Source organism: Coturnix japonica, chromosome Z (genome assembly GCF_054131305.1).
Source record: "Coturnix japonica strain WE chromosome Z, WE-NBRP24, whole genome shotgun sequence".
Lineage (NCBI taxonomy): Eukaryota > Metazoa > Chordata > Aves > Galliformes > Phasianidae > Coturnix > Coturnix japonica.
Window position 1 is genome coordinate 34,493,827 of NC_140702.1, and position 16,516 is coordinate 34,510,342.

Sequence of the window (16,516 nt, forward strand, 5' to 3'; positions counted from 1 at the left end):
TCATGCATTCCCACAGAAGTTCTTACAGGAAGGACTGGGTCATAGAAACAGTGAGGCATATTTTCCCAAAATACTTTAAATAATTACACTTCCTCTCCTGTCAAGTGTTTGGAGTAAATGAGCAGAGAAAATTGGAGAAGACACTGATTTTCAGACTAGCAGACCCTGGGACTGACTTGGGATGAAAACTCCTGAACAAAACCAGAAAACATATTAAAACTCAGAAATAGGTCCCATTTTCTAATTAGTGACTGCACAGCAGTAAAAGAAATTCAACAGGAATTGTTATGGACCTTTTATAGAGGTAATATGTCTTGTGGAGCAACATTTGAGGTTCTCTGGCGCTGGCTGCCATACCTATCAAAACTTGTCTAATGTAAGATAATTAGGTGACTGCAGTTCTACTGAAGACAAGAGCTAATGCACATATGCACACATATTGCAGAGTTAACGAAAGCAGTGAGAAGAACAGGATAGGCTTAATGAGCCTGTGGTCGCACAGCACATTGGCTGTACTGTCAGCTGCTAACTATACTTGTTGGTGCCTCAGTAATCACTGATTTAGCTCAAGATCAGACTAGGATAATTTACTTGGAAAATGGGGAGAGGGAGAATGGGAAAAGATGAAAGAAGGGGGAGGGAAAACAGGGAAAATGGATGGGATGGAATAAAGGTGATTTTAGGAACATTGGTTTCCTACTGTATTCTTTAATACCTCAGAAGAAAAGAGCCAACACCAGAAAAAAGGGTGTAGGAACACCCAATGTACAGGGAGAGTCACTGCCTCACCCTACACCAACAGTCCTCTTTTCTGTCCATATGACTATGACCAGTCACTCCTGAATCCCCTCACAACTGAAATTAAGAGATAGTCCAATCTATGTGCCCTTTAGTTGGGCAGGCTTTCATTAGAAGACCAAAAGCTCTCTTTTGTAATGCTCAGATTGGGAAGCACTTAGACATCTCAAAGCAGGCAAAAGTTCCTTCATTCTTGAAGCAGCAGGGTTAAATATAACTGGATTTTGAACTATGGAGGAGGAGGTGTAGCCAAGTTATATTTTCCAGCATCTATTTTCTAGAATTTTGATTTTTTTTTCCCCTCTATTACTGAATTCTACACAAGTATACACCTAGATCTATGTGGAATGTAAGTAAAGTCTTCACTATTGTATCATCTTAGGCCCCAGAGGATCTAACAGTCTTCACCAGCCTGCAAGTTACAAAATTGTAACTTTGTACCTTTCTCTGTCTTCCCAGGTAACATAAAATAATCTTAGTTTTGTTTTATGGAATGATACCACCTACTTTTCTGGATTGTTCTATTACTTCTGTCACATCAATAAATAGTATTTTAAAGAACCAATGTGTAAGGCACATTACTGTTTTCCTATAAACCAGAACTATAGCAAAACAGCAAGTGTCCATATTGGGCAATTCTCTATTCAACAATTCAGTAAAAAAGGACCTGTCCTTCCTCCCTCCACTGCATTTCCACCCCCAGCATACATAGATGGGAGAGTGGGAGCTTGGGAATGTGAACTCAGTCCAGCATTGATTGACCAGGCAGCAAACCCTTATTGTTCTGGAGATACCAAACATAACTCCTTTCTAGTAGGGATAAGCTCAGTCATTCTGCACATAACATTGCTTTTGTATTCAGCAGTAGAAATAGAAAAAGGGAAATAAAGTGACTGCTGGAGATTTGTTAAACTTAAAAGAGATTTTGATGAACAAATATGTGGAATCCAGTCCACAGTTATTTTAGAAATGGAGCACTATTTCAAATGTCCTTTGTACCTCTGAGCTGCACACACATAATGATGACAGGCAGAATGAAGGAAAACAAAAAGATATTTGTGAAAATCTGACTTTTGACTCGAGAGGCAAGCCAATTTTAGCAGGTCATTAAACTAAATCCAGAGAAGTATCCACCTCAGCCTAACTGCATATGTGCATTCCAGGTAAAAATCCCTAAATTATTTTTGGAATTGTTCAATTATTGACTAAACTAAGATTTCTAAAATTAAATACCACTTTCAGAATTTAGAACAAAGGAGGCACTGAAATGCTATGGCCACCATTTTCCAATGTAACATTTAAAAATGAACTTCTACATCTAAGTATATGTATGCCAAACCTGAGAAAATCTGCTTTCCAATTTTAGAATGGGACCATGCAAGAATTCTTCAAGAATGGCTTCATTAGAAATCATACTATTCGTAGATCATATTATGATTCATATTACGTACTTGAGCTGCTGCTAAAACATCCCTTAAAATTTATGAAATCACAGATATTACCTACACTGATTTAGAGCAACCCATAAACTATGTTTTACGTCACTTTTTAAAACAGTGTAGTGAAATTTTGCTATGGGTTTCCTTTAGCTATGCAGTCTATTTCCTTGAGTAGGATGATCCAAAAACTAGCCATGTATAAAAAAAAAACAGAAATACTATGAATAAATGAATATTCACCACTAGAAGAATTATTTTGACAATATATCTCTAGAAGTATGCTTGATTTACAAGAAACGTTAATACGTATGGATTAAGCTATTCCTTCACCATAGTTAAAAACAAACAAACAAAAACAGATCAGAGAGGGGAAAAAAATTAAATAGAAGTATTCTTAGCACTGTCAGAGCAGTCTGCCTTCCACTGTTAATTCAGAATCATATATCATGTCAGTGTTCTCCTGATGCTTACAAAAAGCTGCATGTATTCTGAAATATCTGTTGGTAGTAGCTACTAATATCAGGAAAAACTATTTAAGGTGGAATAGGCATAAATCATTAAGTTCAACAGATGGATGAAACAGCAACTCAGGAGTAAATCTTAAGAAGATAATTTCATTTTCATAACACAAGGTACCAAATCAAATGCACATTCAAGGAAAAATCAAGATAGATAGTAAGTTTACCAGTAAATAAGGGTGAGCTATGAACAATGAAGCTTCACAGAGGCAATAAAAAGGTAGTAAAACAAGAATGAAGTAGCAAAGTACTTTTAGGAGTTTATGAGATGCAGAAACTACCTAGTGCTTATTTATCTGTTACACAATTAAAAATGCCCAATGTTAAATATTTCAAGTTTATTTTTAAAATCATTAACTCACTAGGGTAGCATAAGAAATAAACACAAAGCAGATGGACGCTATAAAAGAGAATCTATGCAGAACATATCGTCCACAAGCATACAGCCTTTTAGTTTTAAACAGGAATTAAAGTAGAGCAAATCTCTTACACAGAAAAGATAAAACAGAAACTCAGAAGCACAGAAAAACAGAAACCATACTTCAGGAAACAATCAGTAGCATGAATAAAGTGGTTTTAAGTGAGCTCATAGGTGTTTTCCTGTTCTAAATGCTGTTTCATTCTTCTGATTCTACTGCTTGCCAGCTTAAATCATTGGCTGAAGTTAGTAGTGTTATGTCATTACTAGCCTTGCGCGTGATAAAAGTATTCCATAATCCTCCAGTGAGTCACTTTGGAGACAGCAGTACATGCTGGAGGGTTGCTGATACTTGATTTGATAAATGGTGTTTTCAACAAGACATTTTGCGTTCCCACAATGTGTTCTCAGGAAAATATCTTTCTGACAGTTATGTATGTTATGTATGTTAGAAAAGCTTGCTTATTTTTCATCTCTTATGATCCTTGTTGTTTTCTGTGTAAGAAAACCTTACCAAACAGCAAGCTTCAAGAGAACCGTTGTGCTATGGCACTCACCCATTTATGAAAAAGATTGGCCAGGAATTACCTTGCATTCTCATTTTATAAGATTAACCTTTAATGCCTCAGAAAATACAGAAGCTGGAATTGTAACTTGGCATGCAGAATTCTTTCTTTCATGGCAACAGGACAAATTCAATTTTTATTTATTGGCACGGCTTCTTTAAGTTATATATAGAGTTATTCTTAATTACTACTGGTGTACATATAAGAGCCTGGAAACTGGCCCAATATTTAGAAAAGACAAAATGACTTTTCTGAGAGTTTAATGGTAAGAAAAGACTAACTAACATTAGGATTTTGCTAATTGTAGAACAAGTTGAAAGGAGTGCATATGTGTTTTTATACATAGTTATATACACACATACTGTTCCCTGGACAGAATCAGAGGCAGAATTAGGGAAGGCAAAAGATACACAGCATAGGTAAAGGAGTACAGACCTCTGTGAGACCAGTGTCATGATGTATGACTGCAAGGAATACAAAATGTTAATTTCTCCACTGGAAGGAAAAATGTGAAGTAAAACTACAAGCAGTGTAAGTGGAAAGTATTTATCCTCAGAGTTGTGAATTTTCTTTGTGTAAAATTCCTGACACAAATTTCCTAAGCAAAACCAACCCAAACATTAGAAGTAAAAACACCATGGAAACAAGAACAGTATAATACAAAAAGTTTCACATATGGGAAAGATACAAAGGGAAATATGTTCTCATTTAATTTTCAGAACAGACAGTATGATGCATATTTCCTAATCCCATTAAGTAAAATAATCTCTTCAGTACAAAAGTTTCCATTCTAAATTTAGTGAAGTCTTAGATATTACTTGTAAACTAAGAGACATTTTAACTACCATGCTACAAGTCCCTATAGTGCAGTATGCAAAGATTCATAAGCAGAAAGATGACAATTCCAGTGTAAGGCACAAGACACTGCTGCTCTGCTTTTGGGATGCTATCAGAGCAGAAATTTTTCCAGCGACTCTACCACTCAAGAGAACCAGTCAACTGCAAAAAATACTGGGTGCTTCATATATTCAACACTGCCTGGTTAGCAAGCTCAGAAGTATCACTCCAGGCAAAGGAACAGGCAGAAAGCTTCCTATACAAACAGCCTTGCTCACTCATCATGCAACCTATATAAGAGAGCAAAAATGAATTCCATGGAGTTCCTTGGCTGCTGCTTATAATGTAGATAATTCACCAGGATGTAAGAAAATGGTTTATGTGCCTTTGCAAGCCTGAATCTGTGACAATAGCTAAAAAAATTTTTGCTGAATAAAAACACCCATAATTTAAATATGTCTTATCTGCAATACTGAAAGCAGCTGTTCTACAACATATTAAATTTTCTATCCACTTTCTTGATTAAAACACGGTATTAGAATCAAGGTCCTTTCTCAAGAAAAGATTGAACATCAAGATGCATTATTATATTGTCCTTTCTCTTGCACCCTTCCAGTTAAAGCAAATTTTCTCTTCAATTGTTTCACAGCAAAAAGCAAATACAACCTTGATTTTATCTTCTCTTAAAATACTAGTATTCAAATGTTATGGTCCCAGGACAAACTCTCTCAGAGAACTTTCTGTGGCATACATAGAACAACAGAAATCCACAATACCTTTAAATAGAAGAAAGAGCTCAATCACAGCATTTGAATCAAGCTCAGGTTCACAAATATTGACAGTTCTATTTTGACAATTCTATCTGCAAATCTACTCATTCCTTGGAGCCTCAGTCATACTGCCAACCAGCTCTCCATTTCTGTACTTACAGAATCATTCTAAATCTTAAAATTGCAAAGTGGAAACATATGCAAGTACTTGTTAAGATAAATTTCAAGCAACTTAACAGTTAGAAATTGACCACCAAGTGTGTCACAGAAATATATTTGATAAAAAACTGTTTTTAGGAAGTTTTCTAACAGGATGCCTTTCTTCAGCTTACCTAAATTTTGGAAAAAAAATCAATTTACAAAGCCTTCAAATATCACTATGCATTTTCAGTTTTCATAATTTATATAATTAATATGAAAATTAGCATTAAAAGCAGAAAATAATGCTTGGTCTCAGCTGCAACAGAATGAAAACTCCAAAGAAATACAGGAAATTCATGCAAGAGACCCGTGAGTGAGGCACCATATTCATAAAGTATGGAAGCACAAATAACTTAGCGAAGTCACTGCTGTCAATATGACTGTCAGTAACACATATACTGGCTGAATAATGCTCCTTACATTTAGTATAATCCACCACCATACTGTACAACATACTTCAAAGTGTCTACAGTATTAAAGAGTAGGATACATTTTGTAAGATTTGCCTTTGGACTGGTTCATTAAGATGATGGTAGATGCAAAAAACTGCAGTTAATAAAAACTAACAGTATATGAACAATGTATAAAGATGTAGAAACAAGTCACAATCAAAATGTTTATTTAAAAATAACATATACCCAGTGCAAAATGCAAGACTCCAGAAAGAACAGAGAACAAGTATTTTGGAATTTACCTTTGGTACGCCAGAAGTGTCAAGCCAATTCTGGGAGATACTTTCAACAGTTAACCCGGGCCTTTAAAAAAAAATAAAAAAAATTAAAAAATCAGTTTTTCACAATAATGTAACAATGTAGTAGCTAAGCAGTTCCCAGTACTGAGTATAATACAGTAGTAGTACATCATGGATTTTTTAATGACTAATACCATCAGATCAGATTTTTTGCATGTTTAAACAAAGGATAAATTACTCCTGGCAGAGATCACTTAAGACAGTCAACTGCAGTATTGAAATGTAAATTATGAATATGTGCTCTCATCTTTCTTTCTTCTACTAAAAAAAAAATAAAAATAAAAATAAAAATCACCAAACAAACAAACCCAAAAACATGGGTCAAATAAGTTTAGCAGGTGATTTTCAAACAGTTGTTACAGAAGCAGCCTATATGAAAATATAAAGTACCAAAGAATAAATAAAATAAAAACTTCTTTGAACTTATGGACTTTAGAGGCACTGATTGATTTTAATGCTCAGAGTTATTGAATAGTTAACATATTTTAGCTTAAGTTTCATTTCTTCTACATTTTCTTTATATGCAGATAGTAGTCAAAGTGAAGTCCAGAATAGTCTGGAGTCTCAACTAATACAAAAGGAAATAGTTTGTTATGACCAAGCTATGTGGGATTAAAATAAACACAGACAGAATTAACTGTACATTCAGAAATAATGTTTCCACTTTTGCTTTTGCAAGTAGCTTCTGCTGAAATCAGGCTAGGCTGAAAACTTCATAGAACTTCATAGAATCATAAAATCATAGAATCTAGAATCATAGAATCACAGAATCATAGAATGGCCTGGGTTGAAAAGGACCACAATGGTCATCTAGTTTCAACCCTCTGCCGTGTGCAGGGTCATCATCCTCTAGACCAGGCTGCCCAGAGCCACATCCAGCCTGGCCTTGAATGCTTCCGGGGATGGGACATCCATAATCTCCTTGGGCAACCTGTTCTCAGTGCATCATCTCCTGTGTGAAAAACTTCCTCCTAATATACAACCTAAACCTCCCCTGTCTCAGTTTAAAACCATTCACCCTTGTCTTATCTCTATCCACCCATGTAAACAGTTGGTCCCATTCCTGTTTATACCCGCCCTTCTAGAACTGGAAGGCCACAATGTGGTCTCCCCAGAGCCTTCTCTTCTCCAAGCTAAACAAGCCCAGTTCCCTCAGCTTTTCTTCATAGGAGAGGTGCTCCAGCCCTCCTCTGGACCTACCCCAAGAGCTCCATGTTGTTCCTGTACTGAGAGCCCCAGGCCTGGATGCAGTGCTCCATATGGGACCTCACAAGAGCTGACTAGAGGGGAACAATCACCTCCCTCTCTCTGCTGGCCACTCCTCTTCTAATGAAGCCCAGAATACAGTTGGCCTTCAGGGCTGCAAGCACACACTGCTGGCTCATGTCCAGCTTCTCGTCCACCATGACCCCAAAGTCCTGCTCCACAGGGCTGCTTTCAAGGAGATCTTTCCCCAGTTTGTATAAATACCTGGGATTGCCCCGACCCAAGTGCAGCACCCTGCACTTGACCTTATTGAATCTCATCAGTTTTTCATGGGCCCACTTCTTCAGCCTCTCCAGATCTTTCCAGATGGCTTCCTTTCCTTCCAGTGTATCGACTGCACCACTCAGCTTGGTGTCATCTGCAAACTTGCACTCACTACCATCGTCTGTGTCACTGATAAAGATGGTGAAATGCTCTGGTCCCAAGACTAACCCCTGAGGGACACCGCTTGTGACCAGCCTCCACTGTGACACAGAACCATTGATCACAACAATCGGTTGCATCTAGCCAGCCAGTTCCTAATCCATCAAACGGTCCATCCTTCAAATCCACATCTCTCCAATTTAGAGAGAAGGATGTGGTGAGGAACAATGTCAAAAGCTTTGCAGAAGTCCAGGTAGATGACATCCATCTTCCCCCATCTACCGATGCCATCACTCCATCATAGAAGGCCATCAGATTGTTCAGGCAAGATCTGGCCTTGGTGAAGCCATGCTGGCTGTCTCAAATCACCTCTTTGTCTCATATGTGTCTTAACATATTTTCTAGGAGGACCTGCTCCAGGATCTTACCAGGCGCAGAGGTGAGGCTCACTGGTCTGTGGTTCCTCAGGTCTTCCTTTCTCCCTTTCTTAAAAATGGGATTAATGTTTCCCTTTTCCCAGTTGCCAGGTACTTCACCAGACAGCCATGATTTTTCAAATATGCTGTGCACAGCAACCACATCAGCCATCCCTTTCAGTACCATAGGATAGATATCGTGTGGACCCATGGAATTACACACATTCAGTTTAATGGGAGGACTTGGACTTGTTCCACTGTTCCACTGGAACAGAAACCACTCCCCACACCCCCATGTATAGGCTCATGGTTCTTGCAGACATGGGAAGCCTGACCACCTAGGAACTTATAAAGAAGCAAATTTTATATAAAAATCTACACTGTTCGTGCAGTATGCCAGTAGTGAAAAATAGTAAGTAAGCTATGAATTCTGAGAAGAACAGACATGCATAGTCCTGCACGTGGACTTAGCAAGATTTATTCTAGTACCTGCAGCTACTTTCAGGTGAAGACTCATAATCAGCAAAGCATCCAGGAGAAGAACTTCCATTTTGAAGTTCCAAAGCAGGAAGGCAAGCTTCTCAACACTGTTTTTAATTTAACTACACGACAAAAAATCCTGTTGGTTTTTATTTTCCCCAACCCTGATACAGTTCTGCTAAAAATTCTGATCCCATAGGAATTTATGGACTGTATCTGTGACTATAAAGGAACTTGCAATTAATCCATCAATCATTTTTACTGAATGATTTTAGAACAACTTTAAATATTAACTTTCATTATGCCATTGAGAGACAGATCAATCACATGTTATGCCTGACGTGCAACTAGGAAAATTAATCCTAAAGTACTAGGAACTAGCATTAATTAATGCTATGAAGCCTTCAAAGCAGTCGATCAATTTGTGTTCTTAGTAATCACTATTTTTAATCTCAACTAATTTAACTTGAACTGACCAAAGATTTAAATTATTGATATTGATAAGGTTAGCAGCAGCACTTTCCCAGACACTGGTTATATCTTGACTGAGATAACCCTAAATTCCTTGAAGTCATGAAGAAGTTTCCCCTCCACCTCTCAACAGAACTACATGTTATATCGCTTTGAGGTACAACTAATAGTTAAAATCTCTATTCCACACCATCATGTTGTTAGATCTACCATCTCTACTCCCACTTCGCAATATTCTGAAGGAAGCATCATGAAAAGCAAGTCTGCTTAGTAGAATAAAATTATGCCAACTTGAATTTGAAGCAGGAGTATCTGATTAAAACAGAGAGTCAGCTGGACACTCATTGAGTAATTATTCAACATATGCCTGCAAAAAATAAGCAATCTGATAATAATAAACTTGTCCAAAATACACAGGAATTTTGTAACAAAGGCAAAAATGAATCACCAGGTACCTGAAACATAAAAAAACCACTGTGCTTACAAGTGCTGCCCTGTGTCTTTCAGCTACTATGATATACTTGCATACACAGGACAGAGCACCATACTAAGTACTGTGAGAAGCTGCCAATTGAAAAAGAAAAAGGTCATTCTATTCACAGTGTCAACAATACCATTTATATGTGTTTTCAGTATCTATTCTTCTAACAGTTTTCTTTAGTTTTTGATCAGTCATATATTAAGCTGCTGGTCAGGGAGGCTTAATTTGGAAATATAACCAGTCTAACTATCACTACTATAGTGACAGTAATATATTCCAACAGCTCATGTAGTTTAGGTCCCAACCTTTCTTTTAGGCCATTTACAAGTGAGAGATGACATAAGTCTGACTGGGGTGACTTAAGAAGTTCTACAAGAGAGAATAATTCCCAAAGAGAAAAAGAAATCTCCCTAATTAATAAATCTGAGAAGTAAAAAAATATATCCTATAACAATAATAATAATAAGTATACAATAAGTAGACTGCCACAGTCTAAAAAAAATAATAAAAAAACATAACATTTCTCATATCATGTGATTTAAACAATCACGGCATTCAAGAAAAGTTTTTACATTGCTGAGGATTATGAATTCTCAGGAAATTACTGTTCTGTATGCCTGATCACTATGGAAATTGATTTTACACAGGTAGTTGAATAGAGACATCATGCTTGAAATGGGGTGCTGTTCCGCATTCAAGTGAATTACATCTAGGTTTGGTCCACTTTTAATAGTACCTTGTTATTTACACAAATTTAGAACATTTAAACGCTGGGTCCTTCAGGCTTTAATTACCTTCACCTCCATGCAATATTCTAAAAATTGGTGTCTAATTAAGCTAGTCAGTTGAATTCCTTCCAAAGGGAATGGGAAGGAAAAAAAGGAAAGTCATTCAATACACTTCCCTTGGGATAAGATGATTTTTTCTTGAGCGCATCTTACTGTGGGGCTAATGCAAAAAGCACAAATAGGACAAACATAAAATAAGACACCCACATTTTGTATAGTCAAAGGCAGATCAGGTGGATCATTCAATTTATTCTATCTCAAGCAGCATAATCAGAAGAAGATTTTTTCATTTCTTCTCTCATGATTCAAAACCAGTGCAACTTTATGTTCCAAAGCTGTATAAGCTAGCAGCTAGGGAAATATGCTTTTACATGCACATTTGATTTGTTTTACTTAGGGATAAGAAACACAGCTTCACACTGCCAGTTTCTCTACCTCTTTTTAACAGCTCAGGCAAAACTTAAAAGGCAAGATTTCCTCAGTAAAAAAATTACCTAGGTCAACACATGATTACACCATATTTGCTATGTAGTGTCTTTATTTTCTATGCCCTCTGTTGTACTTTTCTGAGCCTGTGACAGATGCTGGGGATGGACAGCATATTTAAGAAGGGAAAGATCTGCAACAGCAGTTGGGATCAACGAGTGAAAAAATGAAAGGAACAATACCATAGCCCCCACGATCAGTGCTGAAGCAGGGTAGAAGAAGCTCCAGGCACGAAGCAGAAGCTCCTCCATGAAGAGGCCCGTGGAGGACAAGGCTGTCCCCCTGCAGCCCATGGTCACCATGCAAAGCAGACCTCCATATTCAGCCATGGAGGAGTACATGTTGCAGCAGTGGATAAGACCTGAATGAGGGACAGCCGATGGAGGGCTCCCACAGCAGCAGTCTCAGGCTCGAGCTGCAGCCTTGGAGAACAACTCTCAGTGACACAGGAGGACTGGGGGAGCTGCTACGCATGGGGACAGTGGTGGAGTAGAGACTGGGGTGTGGGCACCACAGTATGGAGCTGTGTTGGATCAGTGCTGGGAGAGCTGCCACCCAAGGGAAAGCCACCTAGTATCAGTTTGGCACGAATGTCATTTTGTGGGAGGGATCCATATAGAGTAGCAGCAGAGTGACCATGGAGGAGCAGGAGAGAAAAAGTGTTACGGTCTGACTGCAGTTCCCATTCTCTGTTCCCATTCTCTGTTCCCCTGCAGCGCTTGGAGGGAGAAGATAGAAGACAGTTAATGGGGGGCAAGTTTTTAGCTTGATTTTAGTCTATACTACTCTGCTCTGTTATGAACATGCAATTATCTTCTTATTTTTAGTCTATTTTGCGCATGATTGTAATTGGTTAGCAATCTTCTTGTCCTTATCTCAGCTGACAAAATCTTTTCCCCCTCTGCATACCACATTTGAGGAGTGGAAGTGAAACCCATCACAATGAAAGCGCTACACCAACTTAGGACATTCTTGATAGCATTTATCCAAACAAGCAACATATTACTTTTCTATTTTCTTCAGATGTTTGTTGTCTATGTTGTCTATGTTGTCTCCATAGTACCTGGGGGTACTGATTGATGCTCGGCTGAACATGAGCCAACAGTGTGCCTGGGTGGCCAAGAAGGTCAACGGCATACTGGCTTGCATCAAAAACAGTGTTACTAGCAGGAACAGAGAGGTAATTGTCCCCCTGTACTCGGCACTGGTGAGGCCGCACCTTGAGTACTGTGTTCAGTTTTGGGTCCCTCACTGCAAGAAAGACATTGCGGCCCTGGAACATGTTCAGAGGAGGGCTATGAAGCTGGTGAGGGGTCTGGAGCACAGGCCTTATGAGGAGCGGCTGAGGGAGCCAGGATTGTTCAGCCTGGAGAAGAGGAGGCTCAGGGGAGACCTTATAGCTCTCTATAACTTCCTGAAGGGGGGTTGTAGTGAGCTAGGGGTTGGCCTCTTCTCTCATGTAATCAGTGATAGAACTAGAGGGAATGGTTTTAAGCTGTGTCAGGGGAGATTCAGGCTGGACATAAGGAAGCATTACTTTTCAGAAAGAGTAGTCAGGCATTGGAACGCACTGCCCAGGGAGGTGGTAGAGTCACCGACCATGGGAGTGTTCAAGAAATGCTTGGATGTGGTGCTGAGGAACGTGATTTAGCCTGTAAGTATTGGTAATGGTTGGATTAGATGATCTTCTAGGTCTTCTCCAACCTTGATAATTCTATGATTCTGTAATTCTGTAATTGATTATCAGATTACTGTCTCATCATCAGATGATGTCTAAAGATCATTTGTTTTTACCTTTTCTCCCTTCACTTTTCTTTCAGGCTGTTTTTGTTTACTACCAATAGCTTGCATTCAAGACCAAAAAAAAATATCTTTGTAGCAAACAAGAAAGAAATGTGAAGATCTGCTCTGAATGAGTTGTGAGTCAATACTTAACTGAGAAGTCCTTGGAAAAGTTTCTACCAACTTCCAACCAAACCCAAAAGACATACCATAGACTTATAAAATGGCTTAGATTGGAAGGAACCTCAAAGATCAATCTAGTTCCAGTCTTCTGCTATGGGCAGAGACACTTTCCTCTAGATCATTTCCTCTAGATCAAACAAATCACTGTTTCAAAGCCCATAGAAAGGATTCAGAGTTAAGTATTTCTGGAGGCTGCAATTCAGTAAAGCAGGCATATTCAGAAAGGGCACTTACCACCTGCTTATTTTGCATTTCCGCATCTGTAGGGACTTAAATCCGCATGTCCGATTTTGTGAATTGCCTTCTGCTTTAGGTAGTGTGCCAGACTATTCGAATCTGAGATAATAATGTAGTATGGCAGGTTCTTTAATTGCTCTGCACTACTGTTCCCTGCTGTAACAACATTAGTGCCTCCACATTGTCTTATTCCATGTCAACTGTTTAGACTAAGCTGATTAGATGATGATCTAACACGTACACATACAGTATATGGCCAGATGCAATGTTTCAGAACAAGCTCTGTAAAATACTTGCACTAATGATAATTTCAAAGTTAAAGTTACATAGCAAGCTGTCTACATAGCAAGCTTTCATTGCACTGGGCCCCAAGGCACTTTGGAAACTTTAAACATAAACCCACTTAATTCCTCAATCAAGGAAGAGAATCCACATTTACGGAGAGAAAAAGATTGTTCAAATAAACAGAGAACATGAAAGAACAGAATTTTTTTTTAGGCAGGGAGGGAGGTAGTGGAAGACAAGAAGTCAACATATCCAGCTGAAAATACTTAATTAAGCTTTTTTACTTCATCTGGATATATACATTTGTTCACATAAATTACTTTCAAAGACATTCCAAATTACTTTCAAAGTAAGACATTCCAGCTATATGCTAAAGCAGAGTAGCGACAGATCAGTGACTGTTAAGAACCTAATCGCTTCCTACAGGTAAGGTTGTTTTTTTGTTTTTTGTTTTGTTTTTTTTTTGTTTGTTTGTTTTTGTTTTTGTTTTTTGTACGTGGAATCACAAATGCTAGGAAGAAAGGCTGGAAGCCTTCCAACTGTTCATCAGAATCAACACGTTCATGGTAAGTAGCAATCAGCATGAGTATCCAAGAGGAAAAGTATGAAGGAAAGAGACATATACCTATGTAGATAAAGGTTGTTAAATTACAGCATTATTTTTACATAGATTTTTTAATAAACTGACAATTTATAAAGACATCCAAAGAATGCAATTAGTAAGTCCAAGTTATTAGCAATACAAATAGCAGAAATTTAACACAAGACGTTCTTTGTTTATTCTACATTATTAGAAGAACAGGTTTATTAATCCTCTTGTTTATTTTATTGAATCAAATTTTTTAAAAATTTCAGCACAAGCCAGAGCATATAATATTTTAAAAGGCTTTGAAACAACGATAGATAATGTAGACAGGCATTTTTCCTTCTTGTCATTGGCCCCTTACAGTGAAAACTTGACCTTAGGTGCAAGCTAGGAGATTCTAGGCCTGTCTGGTCAGAATCTAGCCACAGTGCAGAAACAGAAAGATGTGCCTCTGAGAATGGATTCCTTAAGGTAACAAAACTGAGTCAGAGCAGGAAGGAAGTAGCTAAGTACATAATCATCCTCCTCTGAGTGTGGAAGGCAACAAAAATCAGGGACTACCTCTTAAGAAGTTATGTCTGTATCTTGGAGCTGTTCATCATTGGGAATGCACTAAAAAAAGCTCCCATGACTAAAATCTGAAGTGCTCAAATTTGGCAAAAGGGAAAAACTTATAGTCTGCTGCATCAAAAAGCAGAAAAGTAATGTACCATTACTCCAAAGTAATAATTACATAAAATTTCCACACTTCAGTGCAATTGCTTTCTGCCAGTTCTAAGGCTCTTCTCATTACAAACATCTCCCAGTGAGCCAAACTTTCCTCTTAGCAACACTAGAGTATGTCTCTTTTGCTAAAGCTGACTGTACTACCATACTAGTAATTTGTTTTTACTTCTTTCCTTCTTAATAAGGTCAGAGTCTAATACAGTATCAGAATGCTTAATATTTTTAAATTAAAAAGTGTTTAGGTTTAATGTTAAAACTTTACTTCATATAATTGCACAAGAGTGAGCCATTTTGTGTGCTACAAAGATTCCAAATTGTTGCTGAGGTCTTGGTATGCATTTTATTCCTGTGGTTGAACTTCAGTGAAAAAAAAACAGTCATCAACAGATGATGTCTAAAGATCCTTTTGTTTTTACATTTTTTCCCTTCACTATTCCTTCAGGCTGTTTTTGTTTACTACCACCAGCATGCATTCCAGAGCAAAAAAAAAAAATAAAAAAATAAAAAAAAATCTTTGTAGCAGACAAGAAAGAAATGCCTACTCTTTATTCACATGTTCTGTTACTCTAGACATTGCTGTTATATCTTCATTCTTGGTGATTTTGAGAGTACATAAGTTTAGATAAACTTTATGTCTGGCTGTAAAATGAATTTCCATAGATCTGAATTTTTCAACATACTGTTCTGGAGTGATGCAAAACAAATGGTGCCATACTTCCTTTGCATTAGTCCTACTGAATGTTTACACATATCTTGGCATGTATCTTGGATGAAAATTGGCTGTTTATTTAAATAACACTCTGTACTAGCAGTGGGCTGTGGATAAACACACAAGAAAAGGAAAATTGAGATTCTACTAACAAATCAATGTATAAGCAAATCACTAGGTAATTTACTTCCTCATATGCACCACTTAATTGTCCTGATTTTTGTAGGGCTGTGAATCTCCACCCAATGATACAAACCACTCAGAATTCCAAGGTAGATCTTTGGAAACTGTAACACCACTCCTAGTGGCACAAATATCTCAATGATAAGTATCTTCCCTGTCTCCCTGTCTCTCACTCCCTAGAACACTTTTCTCTAAAAATCTCAAAAGGAGATCTCAAAATCTTTAAAGGAAAAGTTGGAAAGGACATCAAGGATCATGAAGCTCCAACGCCCATGAAGTTTTTTGATGAAGCCTTTTGGAATCTTGCTTCTGAAAAATGTGTATTTTCCAGTAAATGTGCTATTTCTTAAATATGCCAGACATCACTGTAGAAGAATCTGTATTTGTAGCACAGCCCATAGTAACACAGAACAAATTAACAAATAAGCAGTGACGTATTCAAATTTCTGTTAAAGACATAATGTATTCAGCCAGTCACACATAGGAAGATTCTGAAGGACCTCAGAGGTGCTTAACACTGGATTTCTGTGTTTTTCATCTTTCCCTCATTTGTCGCACTGTGTGACAAGAAAAGGACACTACCATACTACTGCTTGAATAAAATCCTTCTCTGGTCTCCTAGATCCAGGGGAAAGCTCTGTTCTTCTTGCTCTGGAGCTCCATGTGCCAAAAGCAGATGGCAGGAGAATCATAGATTAAGCTGAGCAGCTGTGCCTGGCACTTCAGGTCACATAGTGAACACAAAACCTAAATGCTGCCTTAACATTAAAGACAGT

The 16,516-nt window shown here is 37.8% G+C and overlaps 1 protein-coding gene across 19 annotated transcripts in view; it reads right to left on the reverse strand.

Annotated features, from left to right (window-relative positions):
- The window catches only part of AOPEP (aminopeptidase O (putative)), a 169,045-nt gene that overhangs the window by 70,062 nt on the left and 82,467 nt on the right, over positions 1-16,516 (reverse strand). For all 19 annotated transcript variants that reach the window (XR_014939453.1, XR_014939454.1, XR_014939455.1 and 16 more), the window contains one exon: positions 6,242-6,302. Coding sequence is in view for 14 of the 19 variants with exons in the window: in XM_085529080.1 (XP_085385206.1) it covers positions 6,242-6,302 (61 nt within the window). In the remaining 5 variants the exon portion in view is untranslated. The remainder of the gene's footprint in view (positions 1-6,241; positions 6,303-16,516) is intronic.